Source organism: Hippocampus zosterae, chromosome 2 (assembly GCF_025434085.1).
Source record: "Hippocampus zosterae strain Florida chromosome 2, ASM2543408v3, whole genome shotgun sequence".
In the NCBI taxonomy this organism is placed as follows: Eukaryota; Metazoa; Chordata; class Actinopteri; order Syngnathiformes; family Syngnathidae; genus Hippocampus; species Hippocampus zosterae.
In genome coordinates, this window is record NC_067452.1 from 9,565,971 (window position 1) to 9,585,671 (window position 19,701).

General features: G+C 42.4%; 1 protein-coding gene across 3 annotated transcripts; it reads right to left on the reverse strand.

Annotated features, from left to right (window-relative positions):
* Positions 1-143: 143 nt before the first annotated feature.
* On the reverse strand, positions 144-18,394 carry LOC127592064 (FERM domain-containing protein 4B-like). 3 transcript variants are annotated; one of them, XM_052052489.1, is made up of 24 exons: positions 17,976-18,392; positions 13,054-13,119; positions 12,586-12,680; positions 12,397-12,489; positions 10,536-10,620; positions 10,295-10,351; positions 10,172-10,194; positions 9,380-9,463; positions 9,210-9,275; positions 8,862-8,919; positions 8,704-8,790; positions 7,623-7,699; positions 7,343-7,481; positions 7,117-7,258; positions 6,387-6,520; positions 5,992-6,108; positions 5,189-5,417; positions 5,055-5,108; positions 4,826-4,964; positions 4,522-4,689; positions 3,611-4,386; positions 2,543-2,681; positions 1,729-1,854; positions 144-787 (listed from the first exon to the last, which is right to left on the reverse strand). In XM_052052489.1, the coding sequence occupies exons 2-23, from the start codon at positions 13,117-13,119 to the stop codon at positions 1,731-1,733; spliced, it is 2,952 nt and encodes a 983-aa protein (XP_051908449.1). In that variant the 5' UTR covers positions 17,976-18,392; the 3' UTR covers positions 144-787; positions 1,729-1,730. The 3 variants fall into 3 exon arrangements, with proteins under 3 accessions (XP_051908449.1, XP_051908465.1, XP_051908455.1); XM_052052505.1 differs by lacking the exon at positions 4,522-4,689 and having other exon boundaries at positions 17,976-18,394; XM_052052495.1 differs by lacking the exon at positions 1,729-1,854.
* Positions 18,395-19,701: the final 1,307 nt, after the last annotated feature.

Consider the following 19,701-nt stretch of genomic DNA (forward strand, 5'->3'; position numbering starts at 1 on the left):
TTTTTAGAAAATCAAAGTCATTTTACGCGGCACACTATTTTTCAGGAATGCTAGCATTTTCATCTTTGATTGTCAATCTCTACTGAAGAAGGGCGAGTGAAACAGGTGTTAAGCAATGGCAGTACAGGAGGTGACAGCAGCCATTTATGAGTCACACAAGTATTTATTAATCCTTCGCAGTGGAAAATATTTCATCATGACACCTCACACGATACTTGAAACTACACACAGACTGTACAAATGTGTGAGAAAACAAATGTCATTGTTTTGATGGCAGTGGTCTGATTCTTATCAAAGTTGTTATCGAAACTGATTTCCTTCACATGCACTTTAAATCACATCACGGCACTTACTGACAAAATGACTGTTAACATTAGTGACAGCATACATTCAGATTCCAGCTTTAAAGAACGGAAGGAAAGGAAATTCTACAACGTGGTTTGTTCTAATGAACGATCACATTAAGTGTCACATTCACAATCTGGATCCTCCATTTTATGAAAGATGTCTTTTTTTTCCTGTTGTTCAGCGTAAGGCAGCAGTTCCTGTTTATGTTTGATTGATTGCCTTGATATCTCAAGTACAAGTCAGTGGGGTTGTGCAACGTTTTGAGAATTTGAGACACAGTCTATCTTGCCTCTCTCAACCATCCACCCAATGGGAGGCACCCTGGGTTCAGAGGTTAGTCCTTGGAGGAAAAGCCTGTTTCAACTTCATCCTCTAACGTTACAAAATGGGGTTTGGTCGTCATCATTGGATGCTTGTGTTGCTGCTGCCCAGGTACAATCTGAAAGAAGACACTGAAATCAAATGGATATTCACACATTCAATCATCTGAAAGCGACCTGGACGTATGACCAAAGGACTGAAATTAAAGAAGCTCTACAGACTGATTATAAAAGCATGGAATAATAGATTGAAATGATCACGTCGAAACACAAAGCAACTCTGTGGGGTGAACAAAAATAAATAAATAAAAAGGAAAAAAAAACACCTTGACAAGAAGTGGTCTTTGCGTGAAACTGACAGAACATGAGGGTGCTATGAAAGATTGGCATCTTTTTTACAGTCGCAAACGAATAACCAAATACAGTAAAGGACTCCTCGGAGGTAGATGGAGAGCAATGATCCACCAGATCAAGCTATCTGGGCTGTTTTTCTTAAAAAAAAAAAAAGATATATATATATATATATATACAGTATATATACATTATATGAGTTTTTCTTTTATTTCTCTTTTTGAGCATTCTCTTTTGTGTGTCTTTATTATTGAAACAGCAACTGGGCACGTCACACTTACGGATGTTTGTTTTTCTGTGCCTATGCCTAGGAGGCCGCTATGAACGGGCAGCAAATGGAAATGTGTGGTGTGATGAGGAAACATCCGTCCAATTGCTTTGTTTGCTCTACTAATTACATGTTTCAACTTTAATTCGACTGTGAAGTGGAATGAATCACAAACCGTGCTAGTGCAATTTATAACATACGGTATTGGTGTTCCCTGTAGCTGAAGTTTGATTTTTCTTTTTTTAAATTTTATTTAAATAGAAACTGCCACAGAATGGATGCAAGAATGCAAATATTGTGAAATACAAAAACACTGCCCCAAGGGGAACGGAAAAACCACAACACAAAGAGGTCGATAGTTTCATTCCATGAGCACACTGATGAAGATGAGGAAATGGACACGTGTGGCAACATGACATACAGCCACCTGCTTGTTCTCACCCTTAAGTGCTAGAATGGTTGTCTGATTCTTCATCCATTCTAATGGCCTCAGCGCCAACCACCTCAACTGACTCACATTTATTAGGCTTTGTGTCAGAGCCCGATACTTTGTTTTCTGGAGAGCATCTGCGCACATGAGCATTAATCGAAAGTCAAAAAGTAAAATAGGGAGGAAGGAAGCAGCAGAGATTTCAGTGTACTGTTGGTCACCTCTTCAGTGAATCAATTTTTCCTAAAAGAGGTCAATGAGATTTCCATTCAAATAAAAACAAACAATACTCTTTAAGGAGAAATATATATATATATAAATATTATATATATATATATATATATATATATATATATATATATATATATATATATATATATATATATATATATATATATAAAGATTAAGAAAACCTTTATTAGTCTCGCAATGGAGAAATTCCAGATTCCAGATTCACAGCAGCAAAGTTATGAAAGGAAGAAGTAGAACAACAACAACAACAAAATATATATATACTGTATATATATATATATATATATATATATATATATATATATATATATATATATATATATATAAATAAATAAAATAACAGGTCCAAACAGGTTATTTTATTTATATTTTTTTTACCTATTTATTTTAATAGGTAAAAAAAAAAGTTGAATCGAGTATCAAATTGCTCAAATCTTTTGCGGTTGAGACCAAATGTACTATACGTCAAGTTGTAAGAATTTTAACCTCTCTTTGAATATTCATCGCTTTCATCCATTTTTTTTCTGATATAACTTTACTCTCTCAAGTCAAAAGTTGAAAACGACAACTCACCTGTTGTGTGTGGGGCTGCGATTATATGGCGACAAAGGAACTGCATGTTGAGAGTAATGAGGTGTGTTCGGTGTGTCGTAGTCAGTCAGGCCGACTGCCAGTTGGTTGCGCCAGTTCCCTGCACTCTCCACTGAGGACACTGCAAGTGAGCCCAAACCAAGTGCACTCTTAATTGGTAACTTGCTTAAATTGCTTTTTTTCAGCACTGCAATGGGTGACGCAGTACTAGACAGTAATCCGAAGAGATTTTTCAAAACTGGTGAATCTCGTGCCAGTGCAAACCCAGTTGACCGTTTTTTGGGAATTTGGCAGACCGCACTGCACCACGCTGGGCATTCCGGGCGTTTTCTGTTACATGGCCCCCGACTCACCTGACAATTTGGTGGCTGAAAGTAAACTAAACCTTAGACTCGCTGAAAGAAGGTGTAAGTTGCAATTTTGCTGAATGCTACTGAGGTGCAGGGAGACAGATTCTGAGCTCCATGGATACGTGTGCCGGAGGATACTGTAATTTACTCATAAATATCACAACCGCGGGAATCAAACCCTCTGTCTAATTGCATAAATCAATTCATTGAAGGCATTATTATTTTTATTATTATTATTATTGTTATCATCACCATCATCTTCATTATATTTTTAAAATCACCCTCTTTGGCCGCAGTATAGGTACTGTATGTGGTAGTAAGGGGGAGAGTCACACATAGACATGAAAGATCGGGTTGGGATCTGTGACTGCCGTGGCCAACGTAACATCATCCACCCATGTAGGTCTGCTTGCAGTTCCTTATAAACGGACTTTTCGCGTTTCGATATTCTGCACGGACTTCCGCAAAGTCAAAGACTGTGCGCATCCACTTAACTGATCTTAAAGAGAATGAGAGGGGTCGCTTCCATTGGCCGGGAAGCAAGTCTACGTAGTTACTCCCACAATGGCGCGTTTCGAATTGTGCGCGTCAAAGAAAGCAATGATGATTTAAGGACAGGAATAAACCCTTTTTAAAATGCCCGTCTTCTTGCGGGCACTGTCTTCATTGACCTATAGACAACTTACAGACATCATCTCACCGGAAGAAAATGACGTCGTTCTGCTGGAGTGGCTGAAGGCCGCCGGCATGGTCTGGTACCCTAGGCTGAGCTGAGAGCCACAGTCAAAGTCGTATCCTGTCCTCTCTTCTTCCCTGGGGCCACGGTTCCGATGGTACCACCCTCTCAGATGTTCTGCCACCATAGCCTTCTGCATGTTCTTGGCCAAAAGTTCGTTTCTGGGTCCCTCCCTGCTCCTCGGTGGCCTGACCGTCGCATAGGGATTCTGGGAAAGGCCGTCAGTTCGGTCGGAGCCGTAATGCCTGAACCTGTCGTGTCCGTGATAGCCGTTCATTTGATAGGAGGGGTTGACGTTGTAGTGGCCTTCGACGTCATTCTCATACACGTAGGCACCGTTAGCGTAAGGCTCCATATCTGGACACGGGCAGCCGGAGACGTAGTAGGCACTGGGTGGATAGTGTGCTGAGGTCTCGCAGGCGTAACTACAACCAGAATGGTGCTGAACCAGGTTGGGCATACTCCCCGTATTTCCGTACACTTCCACGTTGCGGTGCAGTCGATGCATGGTGGAGGTTCGGGAATCTGATGTACTGTAGTGGGAGCTGGCTGGCCCGCAGAAATCCAGACTGGACTGACTGGTGTAGGAGGAGCAATCCTCCAAGACCTCTGTGCTGTTGCTGCGGTGAGCCGGTGACAAAGTGAAAACCGGCTTCTCCTGGTCTGTCTCCTTTCTCAACTGGGGCCGGGACTCCAAACTTCCACTGCGAGCCCTGAAGCCGTGGGGTGAGCCCTCGCACCTGGAAAGAGGACACAGCTTGCCGCGTTACAATAATGACTCATCTGCAATATTGGAACTTTTACCAAGCGTTTGAATGACAACTTCAATTGGCGAATGAGTGGGCAATCACGGTGTTGGGGAGCCATGGCCAAACCTGAGCTGGCTGCTGCTGTAGGCATTGCGGGTCATAGCCGGTGTGGGGGGCATGCTGCGGGGGTCTCTGGGAGGTCTGGGGAGGGTTTTATAAGGGCTACTGTGGGTGGAGGAGGTCTCTCTTGGATTGTGGTGGTAGAGGGAAGCTTCCTGGCCTTCAAAATCTAATCTAAAGGGTTGTGACATTGAGGGCGATGATTAAAAAGAAAGGCAGGAATGATACGTGTGCAACAGAAGAAGGCCTCAAACACGACCGAGCAATCGATGTCGAAAATGTGTCTTCAGCAGGTCAGATTACGCCTCACCCTTTGTTCTGGTTATTTTCCCTTTGAGATGTTTGCTTCTCGACATCGTATTCCGCCCCCATGGAACGTAATGGACTGAACTGAGGGGAGTCTTGCACAGACTGTGACCGCGGCCGCTGGCTGGCGCTGTCCGAGTCATCTGAATACAAAAATAGGACAGTGCCAAATCAAGATCCGAACATGGGGCCTTACTATGGGATACATTGCAGAGACGTGTGGCCAAGCTCACCGTCCTCCAAGGGGAGGCTCGACAAGGAGCTGCATTCTGACCGCATGAGCTCATCTGGACACAGAGAATGCTTCTTGTGAATACAGCAGAATCATACGAGTCGTGACAGTTCCTTCGTTGCACTTGCTCCAAACCTGCAATGATTACTGAGGCTCGCTGGGTGGGTCTTTTCCCCTTCTTGATTCGATAATGGTTCATCTCGTTCTCAATCTGCTGAAGCTTGTGCATAGCATCCAAACAGTTTCTCCTCCTCTTCTTCTTAACCGTCTTGCACAGTTCTGGCTCATTCGCTAGCTTTTTAGCTGCCTCCACGATTTTCTGCTGGAGGGCAAATCTGCTCTCCAGATTTCTCAGAAAAGGATCCTGCAGTGCAAGTCGCAAAAGACATTAAAAGTACATTCACTTCCCTATTTTCCCCTCCCTTTCCACTGTAAACAGTCTCAATATGTCCAACACATTCTGTCCCACTTTTCTGCCTGCATTTGTTGGGGTTTTATGTCGGAGTGAGCTGGACGCAGTGCTGTGCCCTGATTGGTCGACACAGACTTGTCACTGCGACCGCATGTAATATAACGTAGATAGAGTGGGAAGAAAACAACTTGCTACATTTTCGCTGACTCTGCGGTATTGCTAATTTACGGCAGACGACGCTTTCATATCTTCAAGTATGCGCTTATTGGAGGGTAAGACTTGCAATTTACCAAGCGCTTTTAAACTGAAGCACCCTTGTTTTGGTTTATCTCTTCAGTTAAAAATGTAACTTTGGTTATTGTTGAGAAAAGGTTAAGCCGATAACAGTCTGGGATTGTCATTTAAACCATATTACAACAAAGTATGAAGTGAAATTCAGGTTAAAGTGCTAATTAAAAGGCATGTCAGATTGGCCAAAGGCAACTACTGAACGTGTATGATGAAAGTGCCTAAGTGAAACACAGACCTCATTGTAAGGGAAAAGGTCATCCAACTTGAAAGCAGTGCCAACTCGCCGTCTAACCTGCGGTGGTCGTTCGTCTGAAGACAAGGGGTACTCCTTTGGCAGCTTTCCAGTAAGCTCCTGAGAACAAACAACACTTTAAATGGATAGTGTAGCAGAAACAATCCATCACACACACAAATGTAATTAAAGGCTTTGGGAGACCAAAAAAAAAAAACACGAAGCAAAGGCCATTCATTAAAAATGTGATGCCTTACAGTGACCAAAAGTGAAATAAATGATATTTTGATGTGATTCTGGAATACACGCGCTCCGGAAAATGGGTGGATAACAGTAAGCATAACCCTTTAGAGGACAAAAAGCCAGAGAAACAAGGGCAAGTAAACAGAATATCTCACCGCTTCCCGGAGACAAATCTTCTTTAATTCCTTTGTCTTTTTGGCCAAGATATCTTGAATCTCCTGCTCTTTCTTTCTCAGCTCAGAGAGTTTCTCTTTCTTCTGCTCCTCACTCATTTCAGAGTCTGCAGAACCTGTAAAATATGAATTGGAATAGTTGCACAGTTATTTTACGCCCCCAAAAATCTGTTGATTGATACACTACACTGAAAGGGGAAGTCAATGCAAACATTTTCTTTAAGGTAATAAGTTCCATGCAACACCAGTTGACTAAATACACTATTCTGACAAAGAAAATATGAGTTAACATCTAAAATCCACCCGTTTCTCTCCATTTCAGAGGGCGGCCATTTTGCCACTTGCTGTCGACTGAAAATGACATTGCATTTGCTCAGGGCTCAGGTAACAAGCGATCGTAGCTGATTTTACCGCTTGTAAAACAGGTGAGGCATGATTGGTGATTACCCGAGCACTGAGCAACTGTGAGGTAATTTTCAGTTGACAGCAAGTGGCAAAATGGCCGCCCCCTGAGATGGGTAAAAACGGGTGCATTTTGCTGCTTCATTCAAATTCCACAAACGCAATATTAAGCAGAATGCTGTGTTGAAAGGAGTGCAGGCGTATAAGACATATTACTGTAAGGAAGTTTTGTCTTGCTATCCCCTTTAAATATTTGGAATTCTTGACATTTGCTGCAGGTTGCTCTGGAAGCGTCACGAGTACAACCAACCTGTCGATACCAGGCTCCCATTGCTGGCTGTAATCAAGTTATTTTTCAGGACGGACTCTCCGAGTTTGTTTGTCTTTGCCCCTGCATGCTCGTTCAGATCCATGGCAATTTCCTCCAAGCTTTTGGAGATTCCGAGTTTAGCCTAACGGAAAGGAGGAATCAAATCTTTTTGCATGGATCTCTTTTTACTTTGCCACTCTGAAATGCACTTAAGTCTCACACTCACTTTGCTCTGCTTTCTGTCCAAGTAGAATTGATGTTGGCTAATAGCCATGACCCAAATCGTTTTGATCAAAGAGTGGCTCGCATACCAAGTGTGGATGAGGAGGCCAGTTTGTCCAAAGGTGCGCTTGGTTACTGCTCTCCTGAAGCAAAAGGATCAGTGGTGAACTGTGTGTCTTATTTCAGATTTCAGATAGAGGTGGGTAATCTCATACAAACCAAAGGGATGTAAAACAACAACAACAGTAACACCAAATAATGAACTTAAAAAAAAAAAATCTCACCTGTGTGGATCATTAACCTCCACTGCAAATTTTTTCTCCCTGAAGTATAAATTTTCCAGTTGCTTCCACTGATAAAGCTGGTAGTCACAATAGAGAAAGCGCACAAAGTAAATAAACGGCACTCATTCTGTGACCAATCAAGTGTCATTCGAGTCTGGTTTACCAACACCGCAACGTTACAGCTGTTCAGAGGGTACAATACTCCCACATTACGAAATCAAGACTCATCACTACATGTTCCGTGGCTCATCGGCCAGGTGCTCCGTGACAGCAGCCTTATTTCAAGTCATTTGTGACTTACTGCATGTCTAGTCCGGCAGTGAATGAAACACACGTTTGAAAAAATATATATATTTCTCAAATGTTACACGGGTGAACAGCATGAGAGGGTGACAACAAATAATGTATTACATAATAATGTAAAAGTTCTCAGAGCTTCATTTAAAAGTATCATATTCTATGCATTAAAAAATCGACTTCTTACCACTACAAAGGGTCTTCAATTTCAGATCCTATTTGGTAGTTATGAAATCCTCTCTGGCTTCACTCTCAACACCAACTTGTACTAGGACTGGATCGTGTCAGCTCCTGACTTGCCTCCTCAGGTATTCTCATGCATGTTAACGCCCAAAGCCATCCCTCTTTTCGTTCTGACATTAGCAGCTCCCTCCCCTCCCTTCACCTTGCCTCCCCACCATACAGGCAGCAGATACTTGCACAATCCAGCCGTCAAAGTAAAACTGCATCATCCCGTGCAAACCACCAGAATGTATTCTTCACGTGACACGTTCGAAATAATATTTCCGCTTCTTCTTGGCCCGTACCGCACATGCCAAAGGTCTTATTCGGCACGGCATCATTCGCATGGGTCGTGATCTCTATCACTTGGCAATCTAAAATGGCTGACATGTGCAGAAGTTCCAGTAAAGGAACGCTTGAAACGACATGAATGATTTTTAGCAATGAAAAGGTCCTGCCCTTGAATTCATTTGAATCAGAAATGAGGACTCAGCCCGCTGACAGCGTCCGGTGGAGACAAGCCAATTTAAAGCCGCAACAGTAGGATGATATTTACCGGTACCTTTCTGGGTTTCAGCTTGTCTTGTAGATCATACTGGCCAATGCCTTTATAGCTGATCCCAAGCCACCATGGCATCCCTTGTTTATCCTGGACGGGGTGGAAAAAATAAGAGTGAACATCTGTTCCGTTCCCAGAGCAAAGACGAGCGCAAAGCCTACCTTCACTTCATAATAGTGGACACCATATGTGGGCAAGGATTCCACAAGCGTCAGATACCTACAGTGAAGAGTGTTATTAAAACCACAAGGTGCTTCATAAAGTCCACATGGGCTGTGGCGAGGAGGAATTCTAGAGCATTTGATCTGCTGCGTCTGTGCGATTCACTCGACTGAACATATCGATTGATTTCTGCCAGTTGATGGGGGAAAGGGATTCCAGCAAGACAAAGTGAAAAGGAAGCCTCAGTGGAGGAGGGAAATGAATGACCTGAAGCCATTTTCACATTACCGTAATTAATGTCAAACGTGTTTCAACCAATCAATATTTTTTTTAACTTCAACACTTACTGTACAATGGCCTGCCCTCTGGAGACTCCTCTGAGCTGTTTATAATAGTCGATGACTCGATCCTCACTGCGTTAGCAAAAAGAAAGTGAGATAAATTGTTTTCGAGATGAATGGTGAATACATTAAAAGGTGTGCTGCTAATCACAACTCAGACTGGCCTTTAAGCATACCAGTAAGCAAGCGATGGGTGCTCCTTGAGGACTTTAGTGGGAAGAGCGGGCAGCTTCTTTAAGTCAGCTCGGGTGGCTTCATCACTGGGCAAGGAAAAGGAAGGAGATGAATGACAGAAAAAATCCGGTGATTACATGTTCATTCTCAGCGCTACCAACTCACCACCACATTTTGCTCTTCAAAACGTCGGCTATTAGAAAGCAAGAACTCATTCATCTTTGGATGCTCTTATATAGCCATCATTCTTGCAGTACAGAACAGATCTAAGGCGCCCTAAAAATGGAATTGTTTTGATGCTGAAGTTTTTTGGGGTATTATTTTAAGTGTGATTTATTTTTAAGATTTTTCAACAGACCTCTTATCTCAGTATGACACAGTTCTTTTCTACACCACAGTTGTTAAAACTGATACGTACCCAGTGTCATTCAAGACATGAGCATTATTATCTTGATTGAACCAGAATTTTTTTGAGACAACTCTTGAATTGGATCTCATCAGATTATGCAACTGTATCTAATTTCATGTAATTATTTGGTGGCCTTGAATCTAGCTGTTTGCTGCCCTTTCCTGGCATGTCAAGTCTCCCCTTTGAGTCTGTCAGTACCATGAGATTCATTAGTAGACGGGTGTGAGCTACTCAGCGCACTATGGCAACCCTCACATTACATTGCTATTGATTGTTAGTGTCCCCATTGTTGAGAAACAAGTGACCTATTTCGCCAACAGATCGCCCTTAACTTATCCTGCTGCCAGTCAATACTTATCACCCTCTGATAATAACAAGCTCTTACCTTGTGTAGTCTCCTTTAGACTCCTGGTTCAATAAAAAAAAAAGAACATCTCATTAGGCTTTAGCTTTACTTTCAAGGATGTAACAGATTTGGGGTTTCTTTAAGGGCAGTGAAGGCACCAACCTGCAAAGCGTTTGCTGCTAATTTAAAGACATTGTCACTCTCAACTTCTATAATACCCTATGAGACAAAGAAGCATTTTAGATGAACAGATTGCACACGGTGATCCACACTCAAACATTTCCGGATCGACCTCAATATTAGCCTGTTCTCAGAATAAACCATTTCTTTCTGCTTTCTTACACACATTCCTCCGAGGCGAGTGAAAACTGCCCTGCGGCTGAGAAAAGGCGCTGCCACTTACGTTGTAGACAGCAGATTTTGCATTGAGGAAGAATAACTCCACTGTGATGATGTCCTTCAGCTGCGTGATGTTTTCCACATAAAATCTATGAAAGATGAATGGACAAGCACGCAATGTTTTTCATTGAACTTTCTTTCAAGATACATAAAACGGGTCTTAGCTGTAGGATGGAGCTATAATACAATATGTACGTGGTCTGGGTCAAATCTATGCTGACGCCGTCATATTCGTTGTAAAATAGTCATGCCAGAATTGCAGGATAATTTAACCAACAACTATTTTGAAAACTTGACCATTTTATTTTGTCTTCCCACGCCGCCTTTTCTTTTGACAAAATATGGTATACAAAGTAATAAAATTTCATATAGATTCATCCGTGCTCAGCCATCAACGGTATTTTTTTTAGCTATTTTATTTGTTGGCTCATATATTTTGCTGCGTATTTTGCAGCTTTGCTACAGATTCTTCGACACCTGAAGAACTCCACCCAAAATATTTCTGTCATTTACAGTCACATCAAATTCCATTTTTTTAAAATGCAAATTGAATGTTAATATCACACTGTTAACAGTAATGGAGTTGCAGGGAGCAGGGTTGTAAATCATGTTCACAAGTATTCGATCGTGAACTAGGGTGAAAACTGGTCGAGAACGTAGTTATATAGTGTAATACAGGTATCTGTTTATTGTATTTGTGTGACGTCATAGAGAGGGGAAGAGGCAGGTTGGGGGAATATTGGCTCCGGCAGTTAGTCCGAGTGTGGAGCGCATGGGCGTGAGTTGTGGCTAACAGCAACTCCTATGAATGTGTGTGTTATTGCTCTTTTTGTTTATTAAAAAAAAAACTACAGATTACATCAGCGACTGCGTGCATCCTTCTTTGAGCACTGGAGTTTGCATGTTCTCTCTGGGCCTGCGTGGGTTTTCTCCGGGTACTCTGGTTTCCTCCCACATTCCAAAAACATGCATGGCAGGCTGATTGGACGCTCTCAATTGTCCCTCGGTGTGAGTGTGGGCGTAGATGTTTGTTCGTGCCTGTGTGCCCTGCGATTGGCTGGCAACCGATTCAGGGTGTCCCCCGCCTACTGCCCAAAGACTGCTGGGATAGGCTCCAGCATGCCCTTGTGAGGATGAAGCGGTTCGGAAGATGAATGAATGAATAAAGAAAAAAGTACATATGGGATGGTTTTTTTCTGATATTATGAGTTACAGGATTCTATTCGATTGAGAGACACACTCCGTTACGAGTGAAAAATAAAAAATAGAAGTGCGGATTTATTAGGTCTTCCCAAGGTCATAGCAATTAACTTGATGATGCCACTTCTGCTGAGTTATGCAGATTTCCCCTTCTCCATCTAAATAGCTACAAAGGTTTTAGCTTGTATTTTGGGAGACACAACTTTGGAACCTAATGACTCAGATTTCGACTATGCCTGTTACTAAACGAAATGATTTAACTCTTAGAAGGAAGACGTCAGCACAATCATCATCAACAACGCCTGATTCAAACCCCATTTTATCTGTTACATTGTATTTGTATTTTGGTCGACAAGAAGTAGCGACAAAAGGAAAAAGTCATTTTTGGGTGTGCTCAAGAGAATTTGGTGTTTTAATTCATTTAGAAACCACTTTTTTCCATAGCTACAATTACATTTTGTGCCCAAATAAAATAAAATGAAAAAGTGTATGACTTGATGACCTATTCTTGCAGCACGAACTACTTCACAAGAAGCACAAGAGTAAAGCGAGAACACCCTGCACGATGTTTACTTTGTACAGTATCCTATTTTTTATTTTGTTTTCCATGCAGCGCTGCACCCTGCTGGAGAGCTTTAGCCCTGCGTGTGAAGGTTTCTTGTTACCTGACCAGGAAGTTGAGGGCAATGGAGCCCTGCCTCTTGGAAAAGTCATGATCAAGAACTCTCCGGTCCATCTGCAGCCACTTGCACTGACCACTGCAAAAGCAAGCGAGTGTGCTGTCTTTTAAAAATCACCAGCAATAAATGTTTAGAGCACTGCAAATACTTAGGTTAGGCCAACGGTTTACATACTTGTCACTGAAAAACGCAAGTCCGAAGAATTCCTTCTCTTTGAGGTTGAAATGGGAAGAGACGAGGTCGACGAGTTCATACGACAGTAGCTTTGGCTGTGGAAGGAGATTTTTTTATCTTTTAGATTCAGCGTCAGGTTCCAGAACTAGAACTGAAGTCTGTTTGCCTCATTCCCTTATAGATGTTCTAGTGACAAATCTGCAAGCTCAACTCAAAGTGCAGCAGCCTCTGTGACTGATTATGTTGTCTACTGCGCTGTGCTGGTGCACTGCTTTCAACGCATTTTCATTATTCTTGAAAGGCCCCAATTACAGTGAAATACAGTTGATGTGATGTGCGCTGAGGGTTTGTGCAGAGTCGCGTTTGGAATTCTTCACACATCGCTGACCTGGAGCCGCGCCCCTCAGGTTGCATAGAGAGGCTTCTCAGTTATGAAACAAATATTGACCATCTCCGCGTTATTCACACCTGAACCAGCAGCTCCAGCTTCCTGTCATCCAGCAATTGCACTTGACACAGTCGGCCCTCAGTCATCTACAGGGACACAAAAGAGGAAATTGGAGCGTGCTTTTCATCTTCCATCCCATAGGCATGTTTTTAATAAAAAAAAAAATCTACTGATGAAAATATGTTGACATCACAAAAAAAAAATAAAGACACGGATGAGACTGAAGTATTTCACGTCACAGTTGCCATAGTGAACTAATAGCCGAGCGCCAAATGCAGTGATCCTTCTTAAAGAAATACTAACGTCATGAAACAACAATGAAAGCATTGTTCCGAGGATTTGTTGCCATAGTAATCCGTAGAAGGATTTGAGTGACTGCACATTTGGTTTCAAGTCTGTCTTTTAATTGAACAAACATATTATTTCAACAACCGAAGATGTTTGCACACATTTCTAACCTGCGCAGCTAACAACTTTTCCAATTGTGATTAAACTGCAGATCTGCTAAATCCAAAGGAGTGCAAGTAAATGACATTTGCACCATTGGGATCATTTTCCTCGCATTGCTGCGACAGCACCGTGGTGTCAGTGTATTCAAATTCTCAGTTCAGATGATACATTTACGAGGCCAACATCCAAACGATCTTGGAAAAAAAGAGTGGGTGGATCTGACAGTCCCGTTATCTGACAGAATGAGGCTGATCACTTCTTGTCCAGTTATAGAGAAGCAAGCGACTCTCATACCTGATAAAACTCTCCAGGCAGAGCGCAGGAGCTGATGCATTCCTGACTCATCCCTTCATTGCTCTCTTCTTGCAGGCCTCGGAAAAAGCACTGCAAACTCTCTGCATGCAGGGTTCTAGGTTTGCGACGGCTTAGCGGTCACTTCACTCGCATTCGGCAGCCGATTTAATTAGGCCAAGGCGGGTCAGACTGCTGCCCACCGTTGCTCAATTTAGTATTGACTGTCTCACAGTATATGTGGATATGTTTCATGCAGAAATGGAAATATGATGTCTTTCAACATATTAGATTGTTTCTTTTTAATTGCTCACGCAGGCCAGACTCCTTGCAACGCTTTGGAATAATTCCATTGCTCTTGGAAGCCCTTATTTCTTTATCATTTCAGAATAACGTAGTCTGCAAATTTCTCTCTCACAGTCTAAATGAAAAGCTGTGTGCTCGATAAATTAAAAAAATGGACTATATCTGCATTTTATCACGTTGGTTTATTAAGTTGTGACAGTACTTACTGTATAGGCGGGACGGTGTTTAACATGGCTCTGAACTTAGCATGCAATACACCAGTCTGGCCGCTAGATGTTGCAGTCAATTCTATTCTGCTTGTTTGACTGAAGAAAGCTCTTGAAACTTGCACAAGACACTGGGGAAGGGTCTTGAGAGGTTGGAAAACCAAAGCGTGTGTATAAAAAGAGAGGGAGTATGACTTGAAAAGATCTACACAGTTGGTCCGTAAGCGCTTGCAGCCATGCTATTTATATCTGTTGGCACCATCCGGGCTCGCCCTGCAAATTATCAGTAGCTTCTATATCAACCTGATTCAGGCACAAAAAATGGTGCTGGCTGGCATTTAAAAGTGATCAATACAAAGTGATAACAAATGAATGAAAAATTGGCAATTGTGGTTATCTTCATTGAAGACATTGCCCAATACTGACACCGCAGACAAAAAAACCTACTCAGCTTTTAAAAAAAAGAAAGAAAGAGCCTGCAAGGCCTCGAGAGGACAACACTTCAACATTCATTTTCAGATAAAGAAGTGCCAGTCACTGTTTGTTTTTTGTTAATCTTTGGAGACATGCAAATCGGACCTTTTCTCTGCTGTTGGATTTACCACAGTTGGCATACCATGTGTGTGTTAGCTTACCTCTACCTGTAAAGTTCACAGCACAAAAATGCCCCTGTGACATTCATGATGGCTAAAGATAAAGTCTTCAAGCTAGAAAACAAGCAGAAAATTTTAACCTGTCACAATTCAGACCTGTCCAGACAGTCGACCGTCTCATCTCAGCTTCCACTTTTCATGCATTATTGATGGCAGCTGTTGTTACACCAAACAGTGTTTGTTTTCTTGAAGACACCCAATTGGAGATCACATGATACAAACGAAATGAGCCTGTATTTGAGAAATAACAAGAGTGCGATTAACAGCCGACCAATCCAGGGTGTACCCCGCCTCTCACCCAAAGTCAGATAGGATAGGCTCCAGCTCACCTGTGACCCAAATGAGAACAAGCGTGACAGAAAATGCATGCACGGATGTTGCTTGAGGTAGCCACAATCCGTCATGCAAATACAGCCTGGTGGACACCTGACACCTACACACTCCTCTACACAGTCAATGATGAATACTGACCATCTGAAGGATTTTTGGTCATCGCCCTGATCAGAGCTCTCCACGTGGCTCATTTTGTCAGCAGTCGATAGCTAAGTATCAACCATCCCCTCATGTTGAAACCCTGTGATATCCAGGAAAGCGACGTGAGGCTCAAGACGATGTCATTTGAAATTCTATGTGTTGCAAAAATGTAGATCTTTGATGGACTATTTGGGGGCGCAGTCACGGCAGTGTGATTCATGCTGATGATGTCATCATGCTGTGTAACTTCATCGAGACCTGAACAGGACGTCCTCAAGGACGGAGGGACATTCAACTGTATTTTCATTGTATTTGCACTACAAAAACTGGAAAAGTCTGTAACGGTCCTATCTGCTCCCGTGAGCAAAACTGGCACCCTGAAACAGACACTAAGGTGACATTTATTTGGCAATTTTACCATGTGCCCAAATGATTCAGTATTTCTAAGCAAACTGATAAACTGATGTCATATCCACCCTCAAGTTAATGTTGTACTTCTTGTTCACTTTCCAATGCATCTAAATATTTGAACACAAAGACCCCGAGGCTTCATAATTCCTTGGCCTCTGTCATTCTACCAACACCCACTAAAATTGAAATGGAGTTACAGAACCAGAGCCACATCTTTACCCGAAGAAGGGCAATACTGTACATGATTTGTATTAGATTAGAACTTCTTTTATTCTGTTTTCTTTTTTTTTCATTTTCAAGGCAGCACAGTGGTTGCCCCATCTCCACAGTTCTTGCCATTGAATCTCAGCGACAAGTTCCTGTCTTGAGTTTGCAAGTTCTCCCCGTGCTTGTATCTCCCGATACTCCAACTTCCTTCCACATTCCATAATCATGCTTGTTAGGTTCATTCAAAACTCCTTAGTTATGAATGTACAGTACATGTGCCCTGTTATTGATTATATCACACCTCTCGTCCAAAGTCAGCCGCAGGTCTAGCATAGATGGATGGAATTTTGATCTGAGTTGGGTGCTAAATGGACTCAAAGCAAATACATGAATGATGGTGGAGAAATAACGGGGTCATTTCTGGTTTGTAATCATCTTGGCACTTTGTCGTTGTACTGCACTGTGTCCTATCGTGTGGTGGCATCTGCCTTCGTAACCCAAAGGGAGCATTGCATTTCCACAAATCCAGGTGTGAAGCAGTCTCAGACAGCAGTTGTGTGCTATAACGGTGCAGTTGGCTCAAATGCTGCCTCTAAAAATTGGGTACGAAGCATAATTGAAGACATACTGAAGTGAGCCCTTACCATCGCTCGCACCAATGACAGAGGCCCTTGCACCCTACTGCAAGGGCTTTCTGCAGAGCCTTTAGCCTCGTGGAAATTATATCAGGAAAACAATGCGATATTCCCTTCATTAGAAGTTATCCTTTTCTGAATTGATTATCAGGAGAGCTTGCATCAAAGGTTAATCATAGTTTCCCCCTATCTGGTCTTTGACCAAAGATAATTTTCCTAAAGGCTATTATCACACTATATCTTCCATACATACAGTAAGAGGTAGGCTCAAGCTTCAGTTCACATATACCCGTTTGAGTTTTAAAGACATTTTTGGAAAATGTCCAGGCACTATGATTCTGAAAAGGAGGTTTGCTAATGTTTTGAAACAGCCAAAAGACAGAAGAGCATGCCTGATCCTCCCTTCTTTGCAGGCCTTGTACACTGTCCAACAAAGATGTGCAATGAAAGGTGACATCCAATGAAGTGAATTTTCTTTTACTACTCGTTATTTATGGATCCTTGAAAGAAATGCCTCCAAATGTCCACGGTGTTGATAAATGACGCAGGACATCCGCTGCAACAAATAGGAAGCACGACAAAGTTGGACATGTGTGTCCATGGGACCCAACCACCAAAGCAAGACATCCTGTTTATGATCCCTTTAAATACATGCAGACGGAGCTTTTCCTCTGTGATAACAATGTCTACCTTTTTTGCCCCGCAGTTAAAACTCCATTGACCACATTAATACAGGACGTGTGTCCATGTAACTCATTACCACTAATAATTGTCATTTTTATATCGTTGTGCAATTTCACGTTTTGAAATTTGAATTATGCATCCAAACGCAAAGTGTTTAGTATTTAACTCAGCGCTGGAAAGTGAACCCTGTCAAACTGATGATTTATGTACCATTTTTTATATTTGCCAAGTCACACTGCCAATATGACTACATTAAATAGCACTCTGTCTCAGTTGAGCAAAAATTGTTCTCCCATCCTAAATAGTGGCCTATATGTGCTTTATCCACCTCCATCAGGATCACAGTGTGGGGATTGGCCCAGCTCAGGGCCATTGAGAGAACAATGCATTTGTGTGAAAGGCTATGGATGGTTTCCACCTGTGCTCCTGTCTCAAAACACATATGTCAAACGAACGATTTCGAACGATGTCAAACGAACGAGACACTGCGAGCAACACGCGTGTCTCCGGTGGAGGCGGCAAACCCAAAGCCACGTCCCTTAACGGGTCCTACTTTTTGTCTCCTCGAAGCCCGGGACAGAAGCGGCGTGTATCAGCGCCACGATCTCAACATGTATCTTCTTACCTCTGCGTTTATATGTCCTTAAGAGTAGAAAAGAAAGAGCTTCCCCCCGCATGCCGGTTGCTCCCGATCAACCGTCTCGCCGGTTGAGCTCGCCGTGGAAGGGAGTCGCCCCACAGCCGCTGTCCATGCTCATCCCCTCAGTGTGTTGCTGTTGCTGCTAATACTGAACGCGCCTAGTATCGAGCCACACGCACCACGCCTTCAACCGCCGGCTATTACGCGAACAAGCATAGCACCCACCTCCCTCCATCTACCTCCATCCCTCCACCGACCCCCCCGCACCCCCATTCAGCAGCTGCCGGCCGGCCTGCTTCCCAATGAATGGTCTCAAGTGAGGCGAGCAAGAGGATGCATGTGCTCCGCAGCCCTCATTATGAGGACTGACATAATTTGGGATTACTGTACCTCCCCCACACACACTACTGAAACGCTCTCATACATACTGTACTAAAAAACACGTGCACAATAGAGACTGTTTTTATTTATTTATTTTGCTCCCACGCAACCGAAATAATCTCACACGCCCCTATACGTCATGCCATTTTCTAAAGCTGCCTTTTACACTTACTAGATATTTCGTTATATAGCCCACATATGCACAGCACAGGCCAATCAGGCCCGCGGGAGCTGTACCAAATGGCTGCACTTACAAGTACAGTATTTTGATTTTATCTTGATAATTCTTGTTGTGTTTAAGGAGTAAAGCAGCATACAATTCCACTGCATCGTGAGAAATTTTATTTTGATACTTTCATGTGGTTATATAACTAGAGTATTGTCCACCCATCCATTATCCGAGCTGTGTATCCTCCAGAGGGTCTCGAGCGTGTTGGAACCTTTCCCAGCAGTCTTCGGGCAGTAGGTGGGGTATACCCTGAACTGGTAGCCTCTAGCCAATTGCAGGGCACATACATCAACAAACAGCCATTTACTCTCACAATCACACCGAAGGACAATTTTGAGATTTCCATTAATCTACCATCCATGTTTTTGCAATGTGGGAGGAAACCAGAGTACTTGAAGAAAACCCACGCATGCATGAGGAGAACATGCAAACACCACACAGGAAGGCCAGACCTCTGCACTGTGAGGTGGACGTGGTAACCAGTCGCCTACCACACTACACTACAATCACAATTATATTACAATTACAATCACAATGATAAACATATGGTAATACATGTCTAACTGTATTTTAAGTCTGGGCATTACTGTCAAATATATTATTTTTACAGTTTTTAATTGTATAGATTGTCAACTATTGGATCCCATTGTACAGTATCTAAAATAGACACAGAGTATATACGATTAAAATAATGAAAGTAATATTAAATAAATATTTTTGTTCCATTATATATATATATATATATATATATATATGTATATATATAATTTACACATATGTGTGTGTTTGTGTGTGTGTGAGAAATGTTATCTAAAGCTACGGTTGCTATGATTCCTTGAGAACTTGCTGTACAAATGATGCTGATAGACGTTCAGTAGAACCTCTTACAGGCTTAGAATCGGGGTTTGACATCTCAGATAAACCACATCTGGACTATTGTCCACTTGGAGTTGCCAGACCATTAAGAGTTGCGGGGTCATGTAGAAATCTACTCTCTCCGCTTGATGAAAAATACTTGTAGGCCAGAGAGCCCAACCAGTGCATATGCACATTCATCGAACCGTTCATTCCTGAAAAATAAAAATTCAAGAAGTGTTCCTT